This window comes from Pelophylax lessonae (assembly GCF_965119305.1).
Source record: "Pelophylax lessonae genome assembly, chromosome: 8".
Lineage (NCBI taxonomy): Eukaryota > Metazoa > Chordata > Amphibia > Anura > Ranidae > Pelophylax > Pelophylax lessonae.
In genome coordinates, this window is record NC_138775.1 from 91,626,012 (window position 1) to 91,652,155 (window position 26,144).

Below are 26,144 nucleotides of genomic sequence, written 5' to 3' on the forward strand. Positions count from 1 at the left end.
CGGTTTCACTTCCTCATGAGGACACTGCAGCCAGGGAAAAGGCTGACATCCCATGTGGAAAGTCCAGGTTCAACCAAATAGGTGTCAAAGGGCCATGTAACGATGACAGAAAGAATGCTTTGCATGCTCTATCAAAGCTATGCATAGTAGAGTCCCCTCAGGTGGTTTCCTTAAGATCCATGGGAGAGAGCTCAGAGCCAGTTCGACAAAAGACTGCTCTAGGGCCACCCAAGCCTTGAGGTGGCTGTCGATTCGCCAATCAACCATCCTGAACAATTGTACCACCCAGTAATATCTCTTTAGATCTTTCAATTACCCCTCTGAACTTAGGTAGGATAAGCCGTTCCCAACTGCTCCAAGGCGCTAATTTCCACCAGAAGAACTTCGTACACATTGCTTTACAGGAAGAAATGAGTGCTGGTGGCAAGTGTATCGGAACAGTTTGTAGAGTACCCGCAGTAGGACATTTCTAGTATGGATGTCCTCTGAATCCACAAAAAGGTTGGTTTATTCCACTATTGGAGGTCATGCTGGAGCCTAGTCAAACCCAAAAGAAACTTTCTGGAATATAGTTCAGTAAGGTCTGTGGGTAACTGCATTCCCAATTAAGTTTTCCTGTCGAACTTCCAATGAAAAGGGAAGCTTTCACAGGACTTGCAACCTCTTTCGACCAAGAGACACATTCAGTGCAAAAGATTTTGCGTAATTTATTTTAAGGTTTGAAATTGGGCGAAATTCAAGGACACAGCTTATGTTCGGAAGGATTTTATGAGGCTCCGAAAAATAAAGGATGGGATTTGTAGATTTATCTGACAAAAACTATTGCAGATTGAAGTGTGGAGATACGCTGAGTTTTCCTAAAAGTACTCAAATTTTAGCAGTGAACACAGTATTAACATAAACACATAAGGCACAGCAATTACAACTGTGTACTTTAACAGTTAAGGACCTAACACACACCTTGAATGTTCAAGAATTCTTCTATGCCAAGCATATATCAGCACAGACATTAGAACCTACTGTCCATTTGACAACTCCTGGGTTTGATAGCATTAGGGATGCACCAAAATGAAAATCCTGGGCCGAAACCGAAAATGCAGGATGCCCTTGGCTGAAAACCGAAACCGAAAATGACTTTTCCCCCAAATAATTTTAAAATAGATAGCATAGGGGCATACACCAAAAACAGGCAGCGACGTACACCTGTCGCTGCCACCCTGTCACAGTATATGTACTGTGACGGGTTGGCAAGAGGTTAATTTAATTACCAATGGTATTTGTATTATGCAGCATGAGGGGGTTAATGTATTGCCACTGCTGGTCACTGATGCATTAGTGACCGACCAGTGGCAGTTAATTAACCCCTTTGTGCTGCATTAGTGCAACCAGTATCAGTGTTAATTAACACTGGTTGCACTAATGCAGCACAAAGGGGTTAATTAACTGCCACTGGTCGGTCACTAATGCATCAGTGACCAGCAGTGGCAATATATTAACCCCCTCATGCTGCATAATACTAATACCATTGGTAAGCTCGCCTCAGCTTCCCCCCCCCCCAACTGCCTCAGCATCCCCCTCGGCAGTACAACCTCCCCCCCCCCCTGCCTCAGCATCCCCCCCCCCCTGCCTCAGCATCCCTCCCCATCCCAAGGATGCAATCTCCTTACTCTGCTCCTCCGGTGTCCTGCATTCAAAAGACGCGCCTCTGGCCGGCGGCCCGCCTCCCTGTGATGTCACTACTACTACGATCTGTCCAATAATGAACTAACAGACCCGGCGGGAGGGCTGGCGAGCGGCCGCTAATAGCTATAACTATGTGAGCGCTTCACTTCTCTGTCAGAGGAGATAACCGCATGACAGGGAAGTGAAGGGCTCACATAGTTATAGCTATTAGCGGCCGCTCGCCCGCCCTCCCGCCCAGTGTGTCAGTTCATTCATACACATCGTAGTAGTAGGGACATCATTGAGAGGTGGGCGGCCGGCCAGAGGCGGGACTTTCAAACCTGCACTGCGCCCTCCTCCTTCCTCACGGCGGCCATTCATTTCAGCATTTTTAACCCATTTTCGGCCGAAAATATCGGTGGCCGAAATTTCGGGGCATTCCTGGATAGCATACCCACTGTTAGTGGTTTGGATACTTGAAACAGCAACAGTGCTTGTCAAAAGGTTAAAGTAGAACTATAGGCAAAACTTTTTTTTTTTTCATTTTGGATAGAGTAAGGGAGGGCTAACCCGTCAGATTTATTTTTTTTTGCCATCTGTGTCTCATTGCGGGGATTTCCCTTCACTTCCTGTCCCATAGCCAAACAGGAAGTGAGAAGAAATCCCTGCAAATTAAAATAATTCCCTGGGGACCCCCAGGTAACCAGAACTACAGTTTCGGTTAGAAGATTTCACCTCAATTACTTTTCTGGGGACAAGCCAAAATTTGTGATTTTTTTTTTTACTTTGAATGAATATAGTAAACAGGGAAAATAGAGAGGGTGAATCTCACTAAAGGGGGCACAGACAGCAATAAAAACAGACAAGTGTTCTAATTCCTTTCCACTGCATCCAAAAAAAAAAACAGTTTTGCCTTTAGTTATACTTAAACAAAAATTTTCACATTTAGGGCTCGTTCACACCATACCAAAATGGGAACTGAAGGGAAACAAGCAAAGATTTCTCTTGCAGATACATCAGTTTTCATGCACGTCAAGTATGTGCCATGTTCACACCAATGTTGTGGTCATATCAGTTTTATTTCACACGCAAAAAAACTGCATACACGTTGCAGATTCCCACGCAGAAAAAAATCCGCTCATTATGGTGTGAACAGGGCACACAGATCAATTGAATTCTTTGGCGCCCTTGCAGAACGTGTGCAGAAAAACTGACATCTCTGCACCATGGTGTGAACGAGGCCCTGTTCACACCATGGTGCAGAAATGTCAGTTTTTCTGCACGTGTTCTACAACACAAAAAAAAAAAAAAAAATTATTCTCTATATGCCCCGTTTACACCACAACACTGGTATTGTGTGCAGATTTTTTCTGCATGGGAAACAAACTGACAGGACATCAACATTGGTGTGAATAGGGCACATAACAGACGTGCATGGAAACTGATGTCGGATTTCCTATTCGTTTCCATCTATTTTAATGCACGTATGGTGTGGACGAGCCAGTAGTCAGCGAATTACATCAAACCTACTCCAATTCAGTTGTTGAAAAAAAAACCTGTGATAATATCTATGCCATTTATCCCCATTTTTACTAACCAGCCTGAATTAACTCCTTCCTCTATCTGCTACCTCTTCTTCTTAACTAGCTATTTGGAAAAATTATTTTGGATAAAATTTGTATAAAAAGAACAATTTGAAAAAAGGAGCAAAGAGCACATTTAGGCTGGGTTTATATTATGGGCGAATTGGATGCAGGTTTCCCCACATCCAATTCGATGACATGCGAGTGTGCCCGGCTCGCAATGGAGCCGGTTCACACAGGTCCAGGGCAGTCGCGGTCAGCATTCCAAAAGGGTCCTGTTCATCTTTGGTTTCCGGTCCAGGTGTGAATTCAGGAAAAAAGTTGCACCTGAACCAGTGAACAGGGATGCACGGGACCCATGCTGGGAGTGGCGGCTGCACATATGTGAACCTGGCCTAAGAGTATAAATCAGAGAAAAAGGGTGCTGAAGAACATGTGGCTTCTCTTATTTTCCTCCTTTAGTATATATCACATCTTCTTGTGTTAATTGAGATCCTCACTTTAGGCAACTTGCTCTATTCACTGTACTTGTAATATCTGAACCTAAAGCAGAACAAAAGGAAGTTCCTCTCTATGCTCTCCTCCTCCTCCTCCTCCTCTTTTGCCACTTTTTTTGAGGGGGGGGGGGCAGGTACCTGGTTTTTACAAGTAGCCGCTCCCACTTCAGGGTGGATCGCCACAGCGATTTCACTGGAAGTCCCCCCCCACAACTTTCTGGAACATATCATTGGTCCCAGAAGGCTGAGGGACCATAACTGCAGTGCGGCTTGCGTATATGCAAAAAGAAGTCAGCAGTCAAGCTGCAAGCAATCATAGCCGGCTGTATACAGTAAATATGCTGACGCTGGGGGGGCCCATAGACCGGTGAAGAACTAGCCCCGGGTGAGGACAGCACTGGATCTCTGTGCAGGTGAGTGTCCTTTTATTAAAAGTCAGCAGCAACAGTATTTGTAGCTGCTGACTTTTCTTTTTTTTTTTATACCTAACAGGGTGAAGAACCTCTAAGTAAAAATTATTTATAAACCACTTACTGCCACCAGGCGCTGATCTGTAAAGACATCTAAATGCCACTGTCTGTCAGTGGTCACATAATCAGGAGAATGTCCTACCGACTACTGATTGTAAACAGTGACTAGTCCAGTAGCTGTCCGTCACAGGGCTGGAGTGCACTCATTCAGAACTGGGATGCCAGCTTTATTCATGTATATGACAATTGGCATTAAACCCCACCACTGTGATGCCACATAAAATGGCTGACAGGAAAGATTTAAATAGCCTACACTAGTTTTCTTGTTTTTCTAGGCATTTTTCCCTTTATTTTTAAATTGGTAATTCTGCTAGTAACACACCTGTCCTAAGTCAACAACGCTCAGTGTACTGTAACTATAGAGTACAGTACAGCTTCCTGTGCTGTTCCAATCATAAGTGGCCCTAACATTCCCACCTCAGAGCTGCACATATATACGGCCCTAGTATAAAAGTGTGGCTGCAGGGCAGGGAATGCCTCGGCTGCTTATAATTGGCCTGGTGGAGACGATAGCTTCCAGGTGGGATCGCTCAGATGAGTTTGGGCTAGGATTCAAATACAACTGAGCTCATCCCTATCTGTGTATTTTTTAGTAATGAAGACGGTTTAGGCCAAAACGCGTTAGCATTTCAAAGATGTTGTAACTGCTACAGTGCAAAATAAAATTTTCAAAGGAAGGAGCGATCGTGTGTCGGCTTTTAATTTCTATGTATTTTGTAGTAAAGTGTAGAAAATAACAGGTTGTCAGTTTGCACTTTACTTTACTTTTATAAATACAGCAAAAAAAAATAAAAAAAAGTACTTATCACATCCTGTATATGTAAAAAACTTACAGTACTTACCATATTTTCCACGGCCGTCGCTCATGCTTAGGTTCTCTGAAACGTTTCACTGAAAAATAAAACAAACACAATAAGTGTACTGGAGACTGCCAAAAACGCTACTTATTGCCAACAAATATTTGATCTGCATTGGTTTACAGAAGGGTGTTAAAAGGTAAACTGTAACTAATGCATCAATCCTTCTATGCACATAAACGGATGCCGGTGATAAAAAGAACTTCTAAAGCACAAACAACTTTAAGAACATTTATGAACTATAGAAACAACTGAGTATTTAAGTTTGCAGATTTGCACCATATATAAAGTAAGTTGTGGCACTGCAGTGCTTTCACTGTCTTTTTGACAACCCAGTAAAAAGGGGTAGGCATATAAGGCCCACATTTATGGAATGTCACGTAGCTTCATCTAGACATGCCTTTATTACTACAGAGCAGGAAAGCTAACTTCTATGAAATGCCATGCAAATCAATTATATTTTGGCATTCTGGAAAGCACAGTCTGTAGGGTAGATGAGCAAAAAGACACACCTAAGTGGTGAACTATTTATTTACAGTGGCTTGCGAAAGTATTTGGTCCCCTTGAACTTTGCAACCTTTTGCCACATTTCAGGCTTCAAACAAAGATATAAAACTGTAATTTTTTGTGAAGAATCAACAAGTGGGACACAATCATGAAGTGGAACGAAATTCATTAGATATTTCAAACTTTTTTAACAAATAAAAAACTGAAAAATTGGGCATGCAAAATTATTCAGCCCCCTTCAGTTAATACTTTGTAGCGCCACCTTTTGCTGTGATTACAGCTGTAAGTCGCTTGGGGTATGTTTCTATCAGTTTTGCACATCGAGAGACTGAAATTTTTGCCCATTCCTCCTTGCAAAACAGCTCGAGCTCAGTGAGGTTGGATGGAGAGCGTTTGTGAACAGCAGTTTTCAGTTCTTTCCACAGATTCTCGATTGGATTCAGGTCTGGACTTTGACTTGGCCATTCGAACACCTGGACATGTTTATTTGTGAACCATTCCATTGTAGATTTTGCTTTATGTTTTGGATCATTGTCTTGTTGGAAGACAAATCTCCATCCCAGTCTCAGGTCTTTTGCAGACTCCATCAGGTTTTCTTCCAGAATGGTCCTGTATTTGGCTCCATTCATCTTCCCATCAATTTTAACCATCTTCCCTGTCCCTGCTGAAGAAAAGCAGGCCCAAACCATGATGCTGCCACCACCACTTTTGACAGTGGGGATGGTGTGTTCAGGGTGATGAGCTGTGTTGCTTTTACGCCAAACATAACTTTTTGCATGGTTGCCAAAAAGTTCGATTTTGGTTTCATCTGACCAGAGCACCTTCTTCCACATGTTTGGTGTGTCTCCCAGGTGGCTTGTGGCAAACTTTAAACAACACTTTTTATGGATATCTTTAAGTAATTGGCTTTCTTCTTGCCACTCTTCCATAAAGGCCAGATTTGTGCAGTATACGACTGATTGTTGTCCTATGGACAGAGTCTCCCACCTCAGCTGTAGATCTCTGCAGTTCATCCAGAGTGATCATGGGCCTCTTGGCTGCATCTCTGATCAGTCTTCTCCTTGTATGAGCTGAAAGTTTATAGGGACGGCCAGGTCTTCGTAGATTTGCAGTGGTCTGATACTCCTTCCATTTCAATTTTATCGCTTGCACAGTGCTCCTTGGGATGTTTAAAGCTTGGGAAATCTTTTTGTATCCAAATCTGGCTTTAAACTTCTCCACAACAGTATCTCGGACCTGCCTGGTGTGTTCCTTGTTCTTCATGATGCTCTCTGCGCTTTAAACGGACCTCAGAGACTATCACAGTGCAGGTGCATTTATACGGGAGACTTGATTACACACAGGTGGATTCTATTTATCATCATTAGTCATTTAGGTCAACATTGGATCATTCAGAGATCCTCACTGGACTTCTGGAGAGAGTTTGCTGCACTGAAAGTAAAGGGGCTGAATAATTTTGCACGCCCAATTTTTCAGTTTTTTATTTGTTAAAAAAGTTTGAAATATCCAATAAATTTCGTTCCACTTCATGATTGTGTCCCACTTGTTGATTCTTCACAAAAAATTACAGTTTTATATCTTTATGTTTGAAGCCTGAAATGTGGCAAAAGGTCGCAAAGTTCAAGGGGGCCAAATACTTTTGCAAGGCACTGTACATAACAAATACATTCCAAAATAAATGTATATTATTCTTATGAAGCAGGGTTTAGCAACTGAAGGCATGGGTCACAGTGGGCATGCAAAGGCATTTTCCCTGTCACAACAGAAGAGCAATAATCATTTCAACATACTTATTTGAGATTTCTCATTAAAACATAATTGCAAACAAGTTTGTTAAATATTATCTAGTCTGTAGTGCAGGAAGTTTATCCGACAAATTATGTTTAAAGTGTAACTAAAAGGCAAAACCTTTTTTTTTTCTTTTTCATTTTGGATAGAGTAAGGGAGGGTTATAACCTCTGTCAGTTTTTTCTTTTTTGTCATCTCTGTCCTATCAGGGAGATTTCCCTTCACTTCCTCTCCCATAGCCAAAAGAGGAAGTGAGAGGAAATCCCTCCAAAGTGAGGGAATCCTACAGTGTCACAAGGATCATCAGAACTAGTATCACCATTGGAAGATTTCCCCTCTATCAGTGCTATGATACCAACCCAAAAAGTAGGATTTTTTTCTTAACAATAATGGTAAACAGGACAAATAGAGAGGGTCAATCTACCTAACGGGCTCAAACAGCAATAAAAACTGACAGGTGTTCTAATCCATCTCCACTCCATCAAAAATAAAAAAAGTTTGTCTTTAGTTATACTTTAAAAAATTGGCTTTTGCATTAAAGCAATTGTATCTTGTTCCTTTAGAATACAATATACAGCAAAGTGTTTGTACGGTGTCATTTTTCCCGTTCTATGCTGTAAAATACCTGGTTGATGCTGTCTGCTCCTGTGTCCCCCATGTGTGTGCTGAGTATGGTAATCATGGCTGCTGATCCATGATACCATGGTCAGTTTAAGTGCCCCCATCATCCCGCTGTTCTCCCTCTCTCCCGCTCCATTGTTGCCTGTCATGTCAGCTACTGAGTCAGTGATGTGAAAGCCGATCTACTCTCCACCTGAATACCTGAACAGTGCGAGAATCTGTATAGATGAAATTTCCAGATTGCCTCCTTTGACAAAATTCGAATGAAAAATTGACTTTTGTCAAAGAGGAGGGTGCAAGCAAGGTCGCCCACAGCTCATGTTTTTTTGCAGTTTAGCTGCAATTACTCAGAATTCGAGCAGTGTATGGACAGCTTTATGTGTGCAATGTTTTGCCATTAGGATGTTAATTTCAGCAGCACATACACTTCTGAAATATCCATTATAGGTCACCGTCAAGATGGATTAAGCAGTGTCATTAGGTGTAACACAAAATCTCTTCACACATATTTGTGTATCCAAATGCAGAGATTAAAGTGGTTGAAAAAAGTCATTGTGCCTAATTACCGGAATCCCCTCTATTATAGGAAGCTATGCTGCAGTGTCTTTGTTTATTTAAACACTTCTATACCGCAGTATGTCATAGGATGTCTTGGGTTTTGAGTGGGGATATCTGAATGATCCCCGGCAGTCTGTATGACTCCGAGGCCCTGGCACAACGTTATGATGTCACATCTGACCTGGCAGTTGTAAATACTGCTGTGATCTCGGCTGGAAAGCTGAGATTGTTTTTTTGATCTCAGGCTTTTCAGTCTGGTGGAGAGATCTGGGGTCTTATAAACCCCAGATCTCTCCATAAAGAGGACCTGTCATTTCCTATTCCTATTACAAGGGATGTTTACCTTCCCTAAAAATAGGAATAAAAGTGATCAAAAATAATGTGAAAGGGAAAGTGTGAAAATAAAATTAACAATAATAAAATAAAAAAACTGAATGTACCCCCATCCCCGTGTGCTCGCACGCAGAAGCGAACGCATACAGTATCTCACAAAAGTAAGAGCACCCCTTACATTTTTGTAAATATTTTATTATATCTTTTCATGTGACAACACTGAAGAAATTACACTTTGCTACAATGTAAAGTAGTGAGTGTACAGCTTGTTTAACCGTGTAAATTTGCTGTCCCCTTAAAATAACTCACACAGCCATTAATGTCTAAACCGCTGGCAACAAAAGGGAGTACACGTGAGTCTCATCAGACCACAGGACATGGTTCCAGTAATCTATGTCTTTAGTCTGCTTGCCTTCAGCAAACTGTTTGCAGGTTTTCTTGTGCATCACCTTTAGAAGAGGCTTCTTTCTGGGACGACAGCCATGCAGACCAATTTGATGCAGTGTGCAGCGTATGGTCTGAGCACTGACAGGCTGTCCCCCCCCACACTCCAACCTCTGCAGCAATGCTGGCAGCACTCATACGTCTATTTCCTAAAGACAACCTCTGGATATGACGCTGAGCACGTGCACTCAACGTCTTTGGTCGACCATGGCGAGGCATGTTCTGAGTGAAACCTGCCCTGTTAAAACTGCTGTATGGTCTTGGCCACAGTGCTGCAGCTCAGTTTCAGGGTCTTAGCAATCTTCTTATAGCCTAGGCCATCTTTATGTAGAGCAACAATTCTTTTTTTCAGATCCTCAGAGTTCTTTGCCATGAGGTGTTGAACTTCCAGGGTCCGGTATGAGAGAGTGATAACATCAAATTTACCACACTTGCTCCCCATTGACTCCTGAGACTTTGTAACACTAACGAGTCACATGACACCGGGGAGGGAAAATGGCTAATTGGGCTTAATTTGGACATTTTCACTTACGGATGTACTCACTTTTGTTGCCAGCGGTTTGGACATTATTGGCTTTGTGTTAAGTTTTTTTGAGGGAACAGCAAATTTACACTGTTTTACAAGCTGTGCACTCACTACTTTACATTGTAGCAAAGTGTCATTTCTTTAGTGTTGTCACATGAAAAGATATAATAAAAAATATTTACAAAAATGTGAGGGGTATACTCACTTTTGTGAGATACTGTACGTACATCGTGCCCACATATGTAAACCGCGTTCAATTCATACATGTGAGGCATCGCCGCGAACATTCGAGCGAGAGCAACAATTATAGCCCAAGACCTGCTCTGTAACTCTAAACAGGTAACGTGTAAAATGTTTTAAAGCGTTGCCTATGGAGTTTTTTAAGAACCGAAGTTTGGTGCAATTCCACCAGTGTGCACAACTTTAAAGTGTAACATACTAGGTATCTATTTATTCGGCGTAACATCTTTTATATTTAAATTTTTTTTTTAGCTAACTTTAGTGTTTTTTTCTTTTTTTAAATTAACGAAACTCTTCTTCGTTTCAAAAAAAAAAAAAAAAAACACGTTTGAAAAATTGCTGCACAAATACTGTGTGACATAAAAAGTTTTAATGACTATCATTTTATTCCCTAGGGTCTCTGCTAAAAAAAAAAAAAAATGGATCCGAAGATGCCAACACATCTACCTTGTTGAATTTTAGTGAACGTGTGCACCGACGACCAAGTTGCCACCTTGCAAACTTGCATCACTGAACCTGATGGCGAAAAGCCAAAGACGCATTCAGTACCCTAGTAGAATGGCCTTCACCGGGAAATGAGGAACTTGACCCTTTAATGAATAAGCCTGAACCACCATCTGCCTGATCTATCTGGATATGGTCACAGCAGATGCAGCCAACCCTTACGAGGTCCTTTGGTAAGGACAAAAAGAGTCTAATTTCCTGAAAGATTCAGTAGCCGCCACGTAAAATATTATTGCCTGAACCAAATCCAAAGGATGCAAAGAAATTTCCTTGGGATGCTTGGGCTTGGGACAGAGTGAAAGCAGCACAATGTCTTCATTCAAACAGAAATCAGAAACCACCTTCAGAAACCACATCAGAAACGAATGATTAGGTGGAAGTAGCACTTTATCTCTGTGGACCACCAGATAAGGTGAACGACAGGACAATGCCCCCAATTCAGACACCCTGCCGGCAGAAGTGATAGCCACCAAAAAAGCAACCTTCTGAGATAATATAAGCAGAGGAATCTCCCTAATGTTCTCAAAAGGAGGTTTTTTGAAGAACAGATAATACCAAATTCACATCCCACGGAGGCAGTGGGGATCGCCTCGGAGAAACCATATGACGCACCCCCTGAATAAAAGTAGAAGAAAGGTCAAAACCCTAGCTACCAAAAACAAGCGAGGGTGCACTTTCAGCGATTCACACAATGAAATGTACGATTTCCACGTATGATGACAGATCTTCCTGGAAGTAGACTTCCTGGTCTTCGATAGTGTAGGAATCACAGAGCCAGAAAGACCTCTATACTTCAATACCTGGCTTTCAACAGCCATGCCGTCAAAGCCAGCGTAAAGCAGGATGGAAGATCGGCCCTTGAGACAGTAGATCTTCCCTGAGAGGAAGTTTCCAAGGAACATCAGCGACCAACCTTACTAGGTCTGCGTACCAAGACCGGTGAGGCCAGTCTGGAGCCACCAGAATGACCAGAATACCCTTCCACCTCTATCCTGCGTAGAAGCCTCGACAGGAGTTTCAGCGGAGGAAAGGCATAAATCAGCCGATACTGACCACAAAGAGCCACCAGTGTGTGTGGCGTCGGCCAGAGAATCTCGAGACCTCTACGAACCTCTGCACCTTCTTGTTGAGAGGAGAAGCAAACAGATCAACCTCGGGTGTCCCCCACCGAACACACAGGAGGTGAAACACCTCCGGGTGCCGGGACCACTCCCCCTGATCCAACACCTGACGACTCAGGTAATCAGCCTGTCAGTTTTCCACACCTGGGATGTGCACAGCAGAGAGAGCTGGAACAAACTTCTCCACCCAGGCAAGAATCTCAGCCACCTCCCTGGCTGCCAAGGCACTCTTGGTGCCCCCCTGGTGATTGTTGTAAGCCATGGCTGTGGCACTGTCCAATTGAATTCGGACCATACAACCTTGCAGATGAGTTGTCCAATGACTCAGTCCAATGACTCAGGCAAAGCTTTATCGCTCTGAGCTTCAAGATATTTATCGACAGTTTGGACTCTTCTACTGTCCAGGTTCCCTGGGCACAGAGCTTCCCCAGTACCATGCCCCAGCCCAACAAGCTGGAGTCCGTGGTTACCACCATCCAAAACAACGGGAGGAAGGACTTGCCCTGGCATAGTGCTGGTGAATGAAGCCAACACAACAGAGCAGATCTTGTGTTGTGGCTCAACCGAATTAAAGTGTCCAAGGACTTTGGATCCTTGTTCTATTTGACAAGAATCTCTTTTTGCAAAGGTCTTGTAAGGAACTGAGCAAACAGAACCACCTCGAAGGTGGATACCATCAGACCCAAGGCCCGCATGCATGTTCGCAGGGAGGATAGGTTGTTCACCAACAACAACCGGATCGCCTCCTGCAGCTTTTGCAGCTTATCCGGGGGAAGGAAGACCCTCGGCAAACCTGAATTCAGAGTCAGGCCCAGATAACTCAGTCTCAAGAAAGGTATCAGATTTTTGAAATTGATGTTCCACCGGAACTTCTGCAGGGATCTGACAGTAATCACCAGGTCGCTCATCAGGGCTGAATGAGAGTATGCTCTCAATAGGAGATCGCCCAGATACCCCAGTACCACAATTCCCCGTTGGCGCAGCAATGCCAACACTGGGGCCAGAACTTTGGTAAAAACCCTGGGGGCGGAGGCGAGACCAAAGGGTAACGCCACAAACTGATAATGCTCTTCTGCTACTGCAAAGCGTAGATAGGGATGTGTAGATATGAGTCCTTGATATCTATGTCCAAAAAGTCTCCCTGGTGTAGTGATGCCACTACTGTTCAAATGGATTCCATGCAAAACCTCTGTACCCACACAAAGCGGTTCAGAGCCTTGAGGTCCAGAATTGGACGCACTTTTCCTTCTTTTCTGGGCACAGTAAACAAGATTTGAATAAAACCTTTGAAAGCGTTCATGAGAGGAAACTGGCACAATCACCCCTTGCGACAACAGATCCTGTACCGACTCTCGTAGATTCCTAAACCGGTCTGGAGATAGGCACAGATTGGAAAGCAAGATCCTGTCCAACGGACGAGACCAGAATTCGATCTTGTACCCTGATCAGATCAGTTTGTGAACCCATTTGTCCTGAATCAAGGAAGTCCATGGTTCCGGAAAGAAGCAAAGACGTCCCCCCACCCAAGAAATGGGTGAGGGCTTCCCTTCATGCAGACGAGGATTAGTCTGCAGACCCGGAATGGCCGGTCTTCGATTGCGACCCGGAGGTACGAAAAAGCCGCCTATGAGCAGTGAAGGAAGGCCCTCCTCTATAAAGTGGCGCCTTACCCTTAGAGGACTAAAGAAGAGTACCATTCCAACCCGTAAGGCCTTTGATCAACTAAACCAGAGAGGATCCAAACAACCTCTCTCCCATAAAGGGAAGATCCGTCAAAGCCTTTTTGGAAGCCTGGTCCGCAGACCAGCTTTTTAATCACACCATGCGTCTAATTGCACTCCCCACTGCCGACACTCTGGCCACTAGGGGAGCCGCATCCAGGGACGCATCACACATGAACACCAGGGCTTGAGTCATCTGGTCCATCTGGTCAAGCACCGCTCGAGAGAGCTGCTCAGCTTAAAAGTTACCTTTAAGTAACGTCATCCATTCAGTAACCGTCTGCGACACCAGAATATTCACAAATATTGGTTTCAATATGGAACCCGCCAGCACGTGTGGATGGCGGGACAGAGGATCCACTCGTCTATCCACAGGGTCCGTAAAAACCAGGGAAACTACCACCGGAACCAAAGTAGACTTATTCAACCTGGAAACCGGGTGGTCCACCTTTGGTGGCACGGTCCACCTAGTAGAAACTGCATCTGCAAAAAGATAACAGCGTTTAAAGTGCTTGGGCACCACTAGCATGTGCTTGATGCGCCGCCATAGTTCATTGACAATATTGTCAAAAAACTCCGGGCAAGAAAACGCCTTGCCCAATTTTCGGGAGCCAAAAGACACCTGTGAACCCGACGCTGTAGATTCATCTGCCATTCTTAAAGTTTCTTGCACTGAAACTAGAAGTGCATCCACCAATGCACGCTCCCACGCGGCGGCTGACGAGGACAGGTCCTCTGCACTATCAGAATGCAACGACACGACCCCTCAGGGTGGGGTGCATCTGCAGCAGGCCATATCTGCCTCAGAATCTGAGGAAAACTACAGAGGGAGGTGAAGGCACGTTTTTGGCTAGCAACACCTTTACATACAAAATCTACCTTTGACACCAAGCTTTCCAAGACTGATGTAAGTGCAGACAGGGGCTGTGACCCAGAAGGTTCCGCAGCCGCAACTCAGGGGGTCTGTAGGTGAAATTTTATCCTGGGACTCCATTTTTTACTGAGATTACATTTTAAAATTCGCTAAATCGCGATTCCACCGCTAATTAAGCAGTACACCAAGTCCCAATCCAATGGAATCTGATAGCAAAGTAGGTGATAAAAAACCTACAGGGGACCCCAGAAAACTTTACCAACCGTTTAGGAGACTGCCAGCACATTCCGTTAAACAGAAAGTAAAACATTCCGACACAGGAAATAGAAAGCACAGCCTGGGTTATTGTTAGATCTTTGTGTGTCATGCCAATTGCCTGTCCAGCAATCGTGGACTACAAGAAAATGGACTCCTATGGGGAACAAAAAATGGCTGCCCATGCATTTCAATGGGAGACTAGAAAGCATGAATCTACAGCAAAATGGCAGCCCCCACGGCACAACATACGATCTCCCGGACCTCCCAGAAGGGGTCCCAGACAAGAGGCATCGGAGGGTCCCTAGGAAGAGACCCCACCAGGACAAAGCCACCCCCCACAGCAAAGCACCGCAGCGGGCACAATATTTCCGCCCCCTGTAGGTAGGAACCTGCTATGGGTGGGGGGAAAAGACTTGGAGGGGGAGGCCTAGTATTCCAGAGGCCAGGGGAACCGAGGGAGCCCAGAGGCCAGGGGAACCGAGGGAGCCCCGAGGGTCCGACTATTCCAGGGAGGGGGCCCACGTCCACCCGAGACCGCCAGAGGATTGGGGGGACAGTATTACTCACCATAACACGGTACCAGGTGGCCGCCACTCCAAACAGTTCACCTCCCATCCGGGGTTGGGGTGCTGCGAGACAGGTGGCACGCGGTGACTCAGGGCGTTCCAGGTCAATCGCGTCCCAGCGAGACTTGTCCACTCACAGGCTCGTCCCCATCCATCGGGGCTCTGTCGGCAAGGCCTAGTTCTGGACGATAACCTGCTCACGCTCGCTAGCCAGGCTGGGAGAGCTTAAGGATCTTGAATATCCAGTCTGAAACCACAGCCGGCTGTTGCTTGTAGTTCTCCAGGAACTCTAACTAGTGAAAAAAAAAAAAAAAAAAAAATCACAAAATAACAAATTTCCCTATTAATAGCTAAGACCGAAGTCCCAGCAGGGAACTAGGTCCTATTCCTAAACTAGGCAGAAACAAACTAGATGCTTTAGCAGAGCAGAGTGTGTGGGGTTATGCCTGCAGGGACAGCCCCCATAGGCATGGTAAAGCTTGTTCCTGCCTTGTGTCCTTTTCCTGATTGGAGGAGCATAACCCAATGGTCTAAAGAAGATATGGAGCTGCGTCTGTAGATTGAACAATAGAGAAAAAAAAGCCATGGAATGCAACACAAATTCCTTGGGATGAGAAGGCCTGGGACATAAGGAAGGCAACAGAATGTATTCATTCAAATGGAAGTCACAGACAACTTTAGGTAGGAACGACAGACATGGACAAAGAACCATTTGTGGACCCCCAAATAAGGAGTACGACAAGATAAAGCCACCAGTTACGACACCCTGGTAGCAAATGTGATAGCCACCAAAAAGACCACCTTCTGGGGACAACGTAAGCTCAAATGGAGGCATCTGAAGAACAGAAAGTTCAAGTCCCACGGTGGCAGAGGAGAACGCACTGGAGACATGTGTCGAACCCCTTAAAAGAAGGTAAAAGCCAATGAATGTGTGGCCAGGGGTCGCTGAAATAAGATTGCCAAGGAAGAAAAACTTGGCCCTTGATGGTACTCAAGGCCAACTTCTGCTCAACACACCGTAAAATGTATTCCGTCAATGATATATCTTCTTAGAGGTAGACTTTCTTGCCTTTAGCATAGACAGAATCACAGACTCTGGCAAATCTCTATCTCTTAACACCTGGTGCTCAATAGCTAAGCCGTCAAGCCAGCGATGGTAAAACAGGATGGAAGACTGGCCCTTGGGACAACAGGTCCTCCCTGAGAGGCAGTCTCCATGGGACATCCACGACTAACCGCACTAAGTCAGCGTTACCAGGACCAGCAAGACCCAGGCTGGAGCCATCAGAATGACTGGAATCCCTTCTGCCTCAATCCTGCACAAGAGCTGCGGAAGAAGCTTGAGAGGAGGGAAGGCGTAAATCGGACGATACTGGCTCCACTGCGCCACCAGGGCATCTGTGGTGTCTGCCAGAGGATCCCGTGACCGACACAGCAGATGAAACATGTCCGGATGCAGTGACCACTCCCCTTGGTCCAGCGCCTGCTGACTGAGGTAATCCATCTGCCAATTGTCCATGCCTGGACTGTACATGGTGGAGAGTGCCAAAACGTGGCTTTCTGCCACCGGAGGATGCCAGAGACTTCCAGTGAAGCCAGTACACTTTTTGTGCCACCCTGGTGATTGACATAAGCTACTGCCGTAGCACTGTCCGATCGGATCTGTACCAGGCGCCCCCAGAGACGTTCTATCCAGTGCTCCATGCACAGTCTGACCGCCCGGAGTTCCAAGACATTGATCGTGACCTGGACTCCTCCCACGTCCAACAGGCCTCAGCTGATCTCAGCCCAGACACGTGGCCACTGTCCAAAGCAAGGGTAGAAAGAGGAAGGGCCGGAGATCAAAGCCACCAGATTAGAGCTGCACAATTCTGGATAAAATGAGAATCGCAATTTTTTTTGCTTAGAATAAAGATCACCATTTTCTCACGATTCTCAGCGTAACATCATCTTTATATTATATAAAAAATTGGGCTAACTTTTTTTTTTTTTTTTTTTTTTTTAAATCATGAAAAAAAAATTGCGTTTGAAAGACCGCTTTTATTCTCTAGTCTCTCTATAAATTTTGGGGGTTCTAAGCAATTTTCTAGCAAAAACTTGTAATAAGTGTCAGAAAAAGACCTGGTCTTTAAAAGGTTAAACTGCCTTTATTTACAGATCGAATGTTCATTCTTTTGATCTAAAATGAAATGATACATTGTAAAATGTGTTTGCAGTTATCTCCCAGCGCTTAGGCTCTGTTCACTTAGTGGCATGCAATTCCCGTGACTTGCAATGGTACCCCAAACGAGACGTGATTTTGCTGCGATTGTTGCCTTAGGAATCGCGGTAAAATCGCACAAACAAAATTGCGGGACGCCTGTCGCACAAAAAATGTACAAGAACTTCTTTTGAGCGACAGGCGTCCTGGGATTCTGTTTGTGCGATTTTACAAAGAAAACCGCTCCATTGCAAGTCAAAGGAATCTCACGGGCGTTCCGCGATTTGCAATGATTCGGGATCGCCAATAGGTGAATGGAGTCTCAGCAATGTTGATAGACATTTACTGGAGCCTCTTTTTTTTTTTTTTTTTTTTGACAGCAGAGCGTGAGCAGAGAACAGCTGTGTTCTAAATGAATCGAGAAAATGCCGAATTAGGATTTTTTTTAACGATTAATCGTGCAGCTCTGACCAGATCAGAGAAACCCTGGCCTCCCGATTCAGACAAATCTGATTGTCCAGAGAATTGGAACACCTGTCCCACTTCAACAGGATCTCCTTTTGGAGGAATCTCCTATGGAACTGAGCAAACGGGACCACCTCAATCGTAGACACCATTAAGCCCAGCACCAGTATGCAAGTCCGAAGGTAGGACCACTGGTGGGAAGAAAAAAATCAATAAGGATGCAATAAGAAAAAAAAGTGCTAGAACCAAAGATCCCAGCAGGGAACTAGGTCCTTACTCCTGAGACTAGGCAGAAAAAAAAACTGGAGGACTATAGCAGAGAGGGGGGCTTATCACAGGACTGCCCAGAGGCGTAGCCAAGTTTGTTTTTTCTGCCTGGTGTCCTACTCCTGTAGGGGGCAATAAAACCCTATAGTTCTGACTATGGAGCGCTGTGTCTGTCAATGAACGAAAGAGAAAATAATATAGCAATTGTTTATGATACATGGTACTTTAACAAAATGAATGTCAATCATCTACTTAACCCCTTAAAGCGGAGTTCCACCCTGGATTTTTTTTTTTTTAATACCCCCGGGACAGTCAGGGCTAGTACATTCCACAATGGCTAGCCTCTGATCTGTCCCGGGTTGCACTTACCTGTTAGGACAAATACTTACCTTGCAAACGTCTTGTCCAGCGCTGCCATCTCAGATGTGGGCAGCTTGAAGCCAGCGAGATCCCCTTCGGCGTCTTCTTCCGCCTTCTTTGGTCCCACGATGCTCTGCGCCGGCCCCGACGTCACTTCCGGGTCGCGCGCGTCATCCCTCTACAGCTTCTGGGCATGCCCAGAAGCTGTTTAGAAGGGGATGACGCGCGCGACCCAGAACTGACGTCGGGGCCGGTGCAGGCGCAATGATTCCTGGGAGCTATGACGTTCAGCTCCCAGGAATCATTGCAGAGCCAGGAAGTGACGACGGGCCGCGGCCGAGGAAGGAGGAAGAAGGAAGTAAGGTAAGTATATTTTCTTCGCTACGAGGTAAGTAAAAAAAAAAAAATATGCGATTATCCATTTCTTTTTCAGGTGACCCGGAGCGAGAAGATGGAGGTAAGTATAAAAATAGGGTGGAACTCCACTTTAATAAGTGCGTTACTTTAATGAAAAATTGTGCGGTCGTGCAACGCTGTACCCTAATACAATTAATGTCCTTTTTTCCCCACAAATAGAGCTTTCTTTTGGTGGTATTTGATCACCTCTGTGGTTTTTAAATTTTGCGCTATAAACAAAAAAGCGACAATTTTGAAAAAAAACAATCTTTTTTACTTTCTGCTATAAAACATTCCCACAAAAAAAATTTAAAAATCAAATTTTTTTTATCAGTTTAGGCCAATTTGTATTCAGTTACATATTTTTGGTAAAAAAAAAAAATCCCAAAACGTGTATTTTAATTGGTTTGCGCAAAAGTTATAGCATTTACAAACTACGGGATAGATTTTTGGACTTGTTTGTTTATTTATTTTTTATTAGTAATGGCGGCGATCAGCGATTTTTAGTGGGACTGCGGCGGACAGATCGGACCCCTGACATTTTTGACACTTTTTGGGGACCAGTGACACTAATACAGTAATCAGTGCTAAATAATATGCGCTTTTACTGTATAAATGACACTGTCAGGGAAGGGGTTAACACTGGGGATGATCAAAGGGGTTAATGTATGCATGTGGTTTAATGTATGCATGTGGGGGAAATGGCTCTGTGACAGGGACAGAGATCGAGGTTTCAGCTTAGCTGAAACTCATGATCTCTACCTGCCTGTGTGATAGAAGACTCGTCTGCTTTGTTTACATAACATAGGTCTTCTGTCAGTTTCTCTGACAATTGCGGGAGGCCAGCGGGAATCGCCGCCGCTCCTCCTGCGGCCCGCCTCCCGTGATTTTGCGCAGCCGAGCCGCCCTGCTGCAGCATATTTGCGTGGGGCGCTCTGCAAGCGGTTAATAGGCACAGATGAATAGGGGATTGAAAGAAAGTTTCAAATCCCAAAGTGGTTTTAAAAAAAAAACGTGCCTTTAAAGGTCTTGATTTGCATTGATAGAGAGATTAACAAAGAAAGAAACAGTTGTTGGAATACTCTCATGTCATATATAATTTCAAGGAAGATTACTACTCAGTTATATTGCCCAAAAGTTATTTACTACCAAATACTGATTAACTTTCTGACCGTCATTCTAGCTTTAAGGTGCACTTTCCCCTAAAGAATTTGCTATCACAGTCAGTAAAAAGCTTATATAAGGTTTTACATAGTAATGTAATTTCAAAAACTATTTTCAATATTCTAAAATCTGTAGTTCTCATTAAAATACTTAGCAATCCTGATTCCTTGCTCATGAACTTCTTGTTATATGATGAGAACATACTGTCCATTTCTCCCTATTGTGCTCAAGTATGGTCACCCTGTCACACGTTTTCATATAGTCAGAAAGAGGCTACAGGAGATCAGCAGTTGTGAGATGCAACAAAAGTTTGGGGCAAAAAAAATAAATAAAAAAAAATAGTATTTTATTTTAATGGTGAGGGTTTATAATACATGGTGCTTTAACAAACTAAAGAAAAACCTTGGATTGAGAGTAACTTGGTTTGAGAGCGTTTTGCAAGACAAGCAACATTTTTTTAAACATTTTGACTTGATAAACAAGTAACAGTGTCACAATTGAGTATAAAAGAGGAGCCGTGCCTCCAAGTGTAGCAATATAGTTACATTTAATGAAGGTACAATATTTATCAACTCACAAGGCTGACGACTAAATAAGGCACATCTAAGAACAGTATGCAGGCATCCGGGGTAAAACTGTCGACATCCATCCTCCTCACTGCCATCACTTCTACGCTGAGCTCCGCGAGCGCTTCAAGCCTTACTTTCAGATCGCTCTACTGCAGGGTAGTTTTCCCGGTCATGATTGCAGACTGACAGCAGTGAGAGCTGGCGGCGCAGAGGATGGTCTATGTGGACAGCTTTACCCCTCGAAGCCTGCATACTTAGATGTGCCTGCTTTATCCTCAACCATGTGAGTTGCTAAATGTTGTTCCTTCATTAAATGGAACCAAATTGCTACACTTAGAAGCACCTCTCTTCTCTTTTATACACTGTAGCTCCTGCTGGATTTTTGCTTCTAATCCCCTTGTGGAGGCTGCCATATGTGGATGGACATTTTATGGTTACACAACCTATCACACTGCTATCATCTTTTTGTATGGACTATAATCTAAAGCAGGGCTTGACAAATATGCTTGAAATCTAGGAGCCAGCTAAAAAAAGATAGGAGCCGTTTTTTTTTCGCGCATGCCAAATGGCCGGCTTCTGTCGGTTCGGCTGCCATACACAGGGGCCCAATGGTGGCCAGTTTTTAAAGAACCGGCTGATGTTGCCCGGCATTCAACCCATGTGTACTTTGTTTACTTCTTCTGAGAGATATTAGAGGAACACATCAACCACCATGACCACTTCAGTGATTTGAAGTGGTCATGGTGGTAGGAGTCAGAAACACTGCACATTCTGAGATATTTACAGGTATGTGCTGGGGACTAGTTGCACCCCTAGCACATGTGACTTACTGCTGGAGGGTACTGGCGGAGAGTGTGCGGAGCGGCACTGGAGGAAGCATGCAGATTAGATGCTTCCTGTATCTCTCCTTTTACAGACGGAGTGCATTTGAGATCACTCCTGTGAGAGGACGGAGCCGGACCTTTACAGGAAGCATCTGCTCTGTTCTGTCACAGCTGACAGACACCGTTTTGTCGCCAGACATCCAAAGTCTCCTGCAAGGTGCGGGAGTCTCCCACATGCGGGCGCGGCACTTGCGGGTGTAAGGGAGCCGCAGCCTGAATGCGGGAGACTCCCACACCTCGCAGCTGACTTGGGATGTCTGGCAACAAGACACCTGCCGCAGTGTAACCCAGACACCAGGCTGCTAATTCTAGTCGCCAATGTGACCTGGCGCCTGGGGTTTGTCAAGCCCTGAACTAAAGGACTTATGAATTTATGGTTGTGGAACGAATCATCTGAGTTTCCATTATTTCTTTTAGGTAAATTTGCTTTGATATAAGAGTATTGGATTAAAAGCATGTTTCCGGAACAAATTCATATTATACTAGAATTCATTTAGGGTTTACAACTACTGAATTTAAATTATTATGATATATTCCTTGCAAAAGCTGTCACCTCTAGCTATTTTCAGGTGGCATGTCCTGGCTATGGAGGAGAGCAGTTGATGCTGAGCTAAGCTCCATACCACCTGGGCTTTCTCCTATCTTTACCGGCTCTTCATACAAGGCTCCTCATTTTCATCGGGCAGGCAGCAGAAACCCTCTACACACCTCCATCAGCAAGATCTGAGGGACTACTTTGTTCTACACATGCCATCTTAAGGCGCGCCTAAACTTGTCAACATGGCACCAGCCAAAATGCATATCAAGTTGTCCCAATGTAAAGAGACAGCACAGACCCAGGCTAAGGCTGCAACTTCGGCACTCGGTCTCTCCTATACTTACACATAGCTGGCTGGGTTAATCCTCCCCTGAGGAGATTAATCTCTCTCTTAATCAAATGAAGCAGCATTTGTAATTGTGGATCCTGAACTCTGGTCCCTAATTGGTGCTACACACTAAGGGTGATCTTGGCTGGCTCTTGGGCAGCGGAAATCAAAGAGGCTCCAAAATCCAAAGTTGATTCTCTCAAAAAGTAAACATGCCCTCACCTCATTATGACTAGAAAAAGCCACTCGCGCCACAGGGTTAAAATAACCTGGGTTTGCCTGATCTATGGGATAAGCTGCTGCCTCAAAAACCCCTAGGAGGTGACTATCTGTAAATGAACAAGTGTAAGCAGCGCTAAATCCTCTTACCTACTGTGAACATAACAATAAATGCAAAAATTGCTGTGCAAATATACTGTAAATAACGGGAATAAATTAATTAGTTAATTCAGCATCAGTGAAAATGCTTAAAACGTATTAATATCCAATGAATAATAGAAAGTGCTGTGCTTGGTCAGTGCTATAGACACAATTGATAAATAAATGGTAAACATGCGTAAACTGTAAGGCTGCATTCACACTTGAGCGTAGCTTTTTACCGCGATTTTCAGGCATTTTTTCCAGGCGTTTTTGGAGGCAGGCATTGACATCTATCAAAAACGCTGGTAATCAGCCCAAAAAGAAGCTCATGTACTTTTTTCAGCTACAGGCGTTTTGCAAAATGCTCAGATGTGAACAGGGGCCATTTAAATGAATGGGGTTTTACTTGTTGGGCGTTTTGGAACGTTTTTTTTAAGCGTTTTTGGAGCTGAAAAACACTCAAAAAACGCCCAGGTGTGAATGGAGCCTAAACATCTAAAGTGCAGTACAAAAAGTGTATATATAGTGCTTATATAAATAGTGAATAAGGGGCCTGGAACAGTGCAAGAAAAGGGCCTGGAACAGTGCAAAAATAATATGCAGTCCAAAGTGAGAAGTCCCTTATGCAGATAACAACAGCCCAATGAAGGTGACTATGATTGTTCGTGTGCAGAAGTGGTAGCACCCTCCGATACACCGCCAAACTGTGGTAACATTTCAAACTCACCGAATGGTGTTGATCTTAGCTGGCATAGGTCAACTAAAGATCAATATACGCTTAGGGGTCTCCTTGCGCTGAAAGGCTGGTGTCTCAATGAATGGATGGATGCGTTTCCTGTCCGCATTTTCAGAGGGCAAAAAAAAGAGGACTCCTCATGGTCTAGTAGGATTAAAATACTCCAATTTTATTAAAAATATATTAAAAGATCCAGCAGACACTGTAGTATATATTATCTTGTACCCTTGCAAATTGTCCTTGGTCTCCCTGGCACCTTGCGGTGAGCCGTGTAGCAGTCCTGGGAGCTGCGCTGCACCTGGAAGTAGGGTAAAGCGGCGTGCAGTTTAAAGCAGGGACCAGAGCGAGGCAGCGTGTGTTGCAGTATATTTGCACAGCTATTTTTTCACTTAGTGTTATGTTCACAGTAGGTAGGAGGATTTAGCGCTGCTTACACTTGTTAATTTACAGATACTCACCTCATTATTTCTAAAAGGTGAAGGATAGGGAGGAACTGCTCTCACCAGAATAAGATCTGCCTGAGAGGCATACCAGGATAGGAGCTACGTGTGACTGTAACACCAATTCCTAATAAAGTTCTGAACAATCCACTGACCCACCGCCAGGATCTGGAGTGGGAACCCAGGACCGCCTGAGATGTCCTCTGCCATGTGCACTTTGACTCAGTAAAGGAGGGACATAATTCAGCGAGCATGGCAATCAGGACCTACTGATTTTGATAAAGTGCGGATCTCTCCACTTCTTCCAGACCTCTCCAGGCTCATCCTTTCTTTCAATGCGCAGAACAGTGAGACCCCTTCTTGATCCTATCTGCAGCTCAAGAGTGACCTAAAAGTTGGGACATCCCTTCCACATACAGATTCGGAAGAACCTTCCTTCTTTACTCTCCAGACCAGCTCATGGTTCTCTAAATTCCTGGAAGCAGACCCTATCGCCATACCAAATTGGATGGACCAGCCAGAAGAGAGAAATGACCATCCAAACTTACCTGCTCTCCCACCGTGCCAGAGAAGGTCTGGATCTTGGCAGCAACTCTTTTCTTTTCTCACAATCACTCACTTTTCCATTGGAGTGTGGCCTGCTCATTCTGTCCTAATCCCTCCTTTATTGTTAGTACCCGGGCTCTACTGCCACATCAGTGGGGCCCAGCTGAATTCTTCCAAATGCTTTCTCTCTCCCTGCATGTCCCATCTTTTCACACAGTAAACACTCCATAGCCTTGCCATGGGAGGCTGAGGGATAGTCAGTGTACAGGTCTGCTGCTTCTCTGCTCCTCTCTCTCCCTCTCTGTGACTAGCTATGCAGCACACCTACACACCTGCCTAGCGTTACAGCAGGATCCATTTACCGGTACCACACCAGATATTGTCAGCTCTCCTTCTCTCTGGACATATACAGCAACCGAGAAAGAGACTTGCTCCTCACTTGACCTAGTGGGTGGTATCTTCCTCTACCTATTTACTTTACTGCACTGGGACACTGCATTTCCTTAGAGGACATCGACCTGAGATTGATCTGTGTACCGCCCCATTGAGATAGCTTGTATACCTCTGATAATATGGCAGGCATATGCTGCCACAAACCTTACTCCACAATCCTACGTTGGGTCCTGATATGGTACCTTTTAGCTACTCTACGGGCCGCCAGTGATTCTTTTGCTGTATCACTCCCCTACAGGCATCAAGATGGGTTATGTTCAATAGGGAAACAAGGTCAACCCCTCCTGTTTATACTAATCTACTAGGCTCTACGATTTATAGATTTCTATACATGCCAGTGCACAGTCCTCTAGGTAGCAGGTTTGTAGATCTGTCATTTGCAACTGTTCTTTGCTGTAGGGCTCCACCAGGGCAATGGTTGCCTGCCAGTGTAAGCTCTGCGCATTTCTGTCCTTAACTGCTTTTCCCTGCAATTACACCAGTTTGCTGTTATAATATATAGTTTGTTTTGCACTCTCGTTCAGAACAAGCTGTTAAACTTTAACCTGTGTATTTCAAGAGGAATTTATAGTAGGACTTGCTCCCCTTTTCTTCCCCCAAGGCAATTTATATTCACAGGATGGGGATTTTCTCTCCCTAGCACCTAGTATACTCCATAGCGGATGTCTCCCCTGGTCTATTCAGACAGCTGGCCACCCCTGCTGGCTTCAATCGCCCGTTGTTACATAGTTACATAGTTTGTGAGGTTGAAAAAAGACATCAGTCCATCCAGTTCAACCTATGATGTGTGTGTGTGTTTGTTGTTAACCCTACATTGTATACCCCTGTATGTTGTGGTCTTTAAGGTGCCCATCTAATAGTTTTTTGAAACTATTGATGCTCCCTGCTGATACGACTGTTTGCGGAATAGAATTCCACATCTTTACTGCTCTTACAGTGAAGAATCCCCTATGTATTTTAAGGTTAAACCGCCTTTCCTCTAGTTTTAGTGAGTAGCCACGTGTCTAATTGTATTCCCTTTCTCTGAATAGTTTGTTCCTTATGCTAGGGTCGCCAGTACAGTATTTGTACATTGATATCATATCCCCCCTCAAACGTCTCTTCTCCAGAGAGAATAAGTTCAGTGCTTGTAGTCTTTCCTCATAGCTGATGTCCTCCATTCCCCTAATTATTTTTGTTGCCCTTCTCTGGACTCTCTCCAGTTCCAGCACATCCTTCCTGAGGACCGGTGCCCAGAACTGGACTGCA

At 44.4% G+C, this 26,144-nt stretch overlaps 1 protein-coding gene across 1 annotated transcript in view; it reads right to left on the reverse strand.

The window, feature by feature from the left end:
* The window catches only part of LOC309562057 (store-operated calcium entry regulator STIMATE-like), a 161,666-nt gene that overhangs the window by 90,961 nt on the left and 44,561 nt on the right, over positions 1-26,144 (reverse strand). The window contains exon 2 of the mRNA XM_082266168.1: positions 5,115-5,163. Coding sequence (XP_082122294.1) covers positions 5,115-5,163 — 49 coding nt within the window. The remainder of the gene's footprint in view (positions 1-5,114; positions 5,164-26,144) is intronic.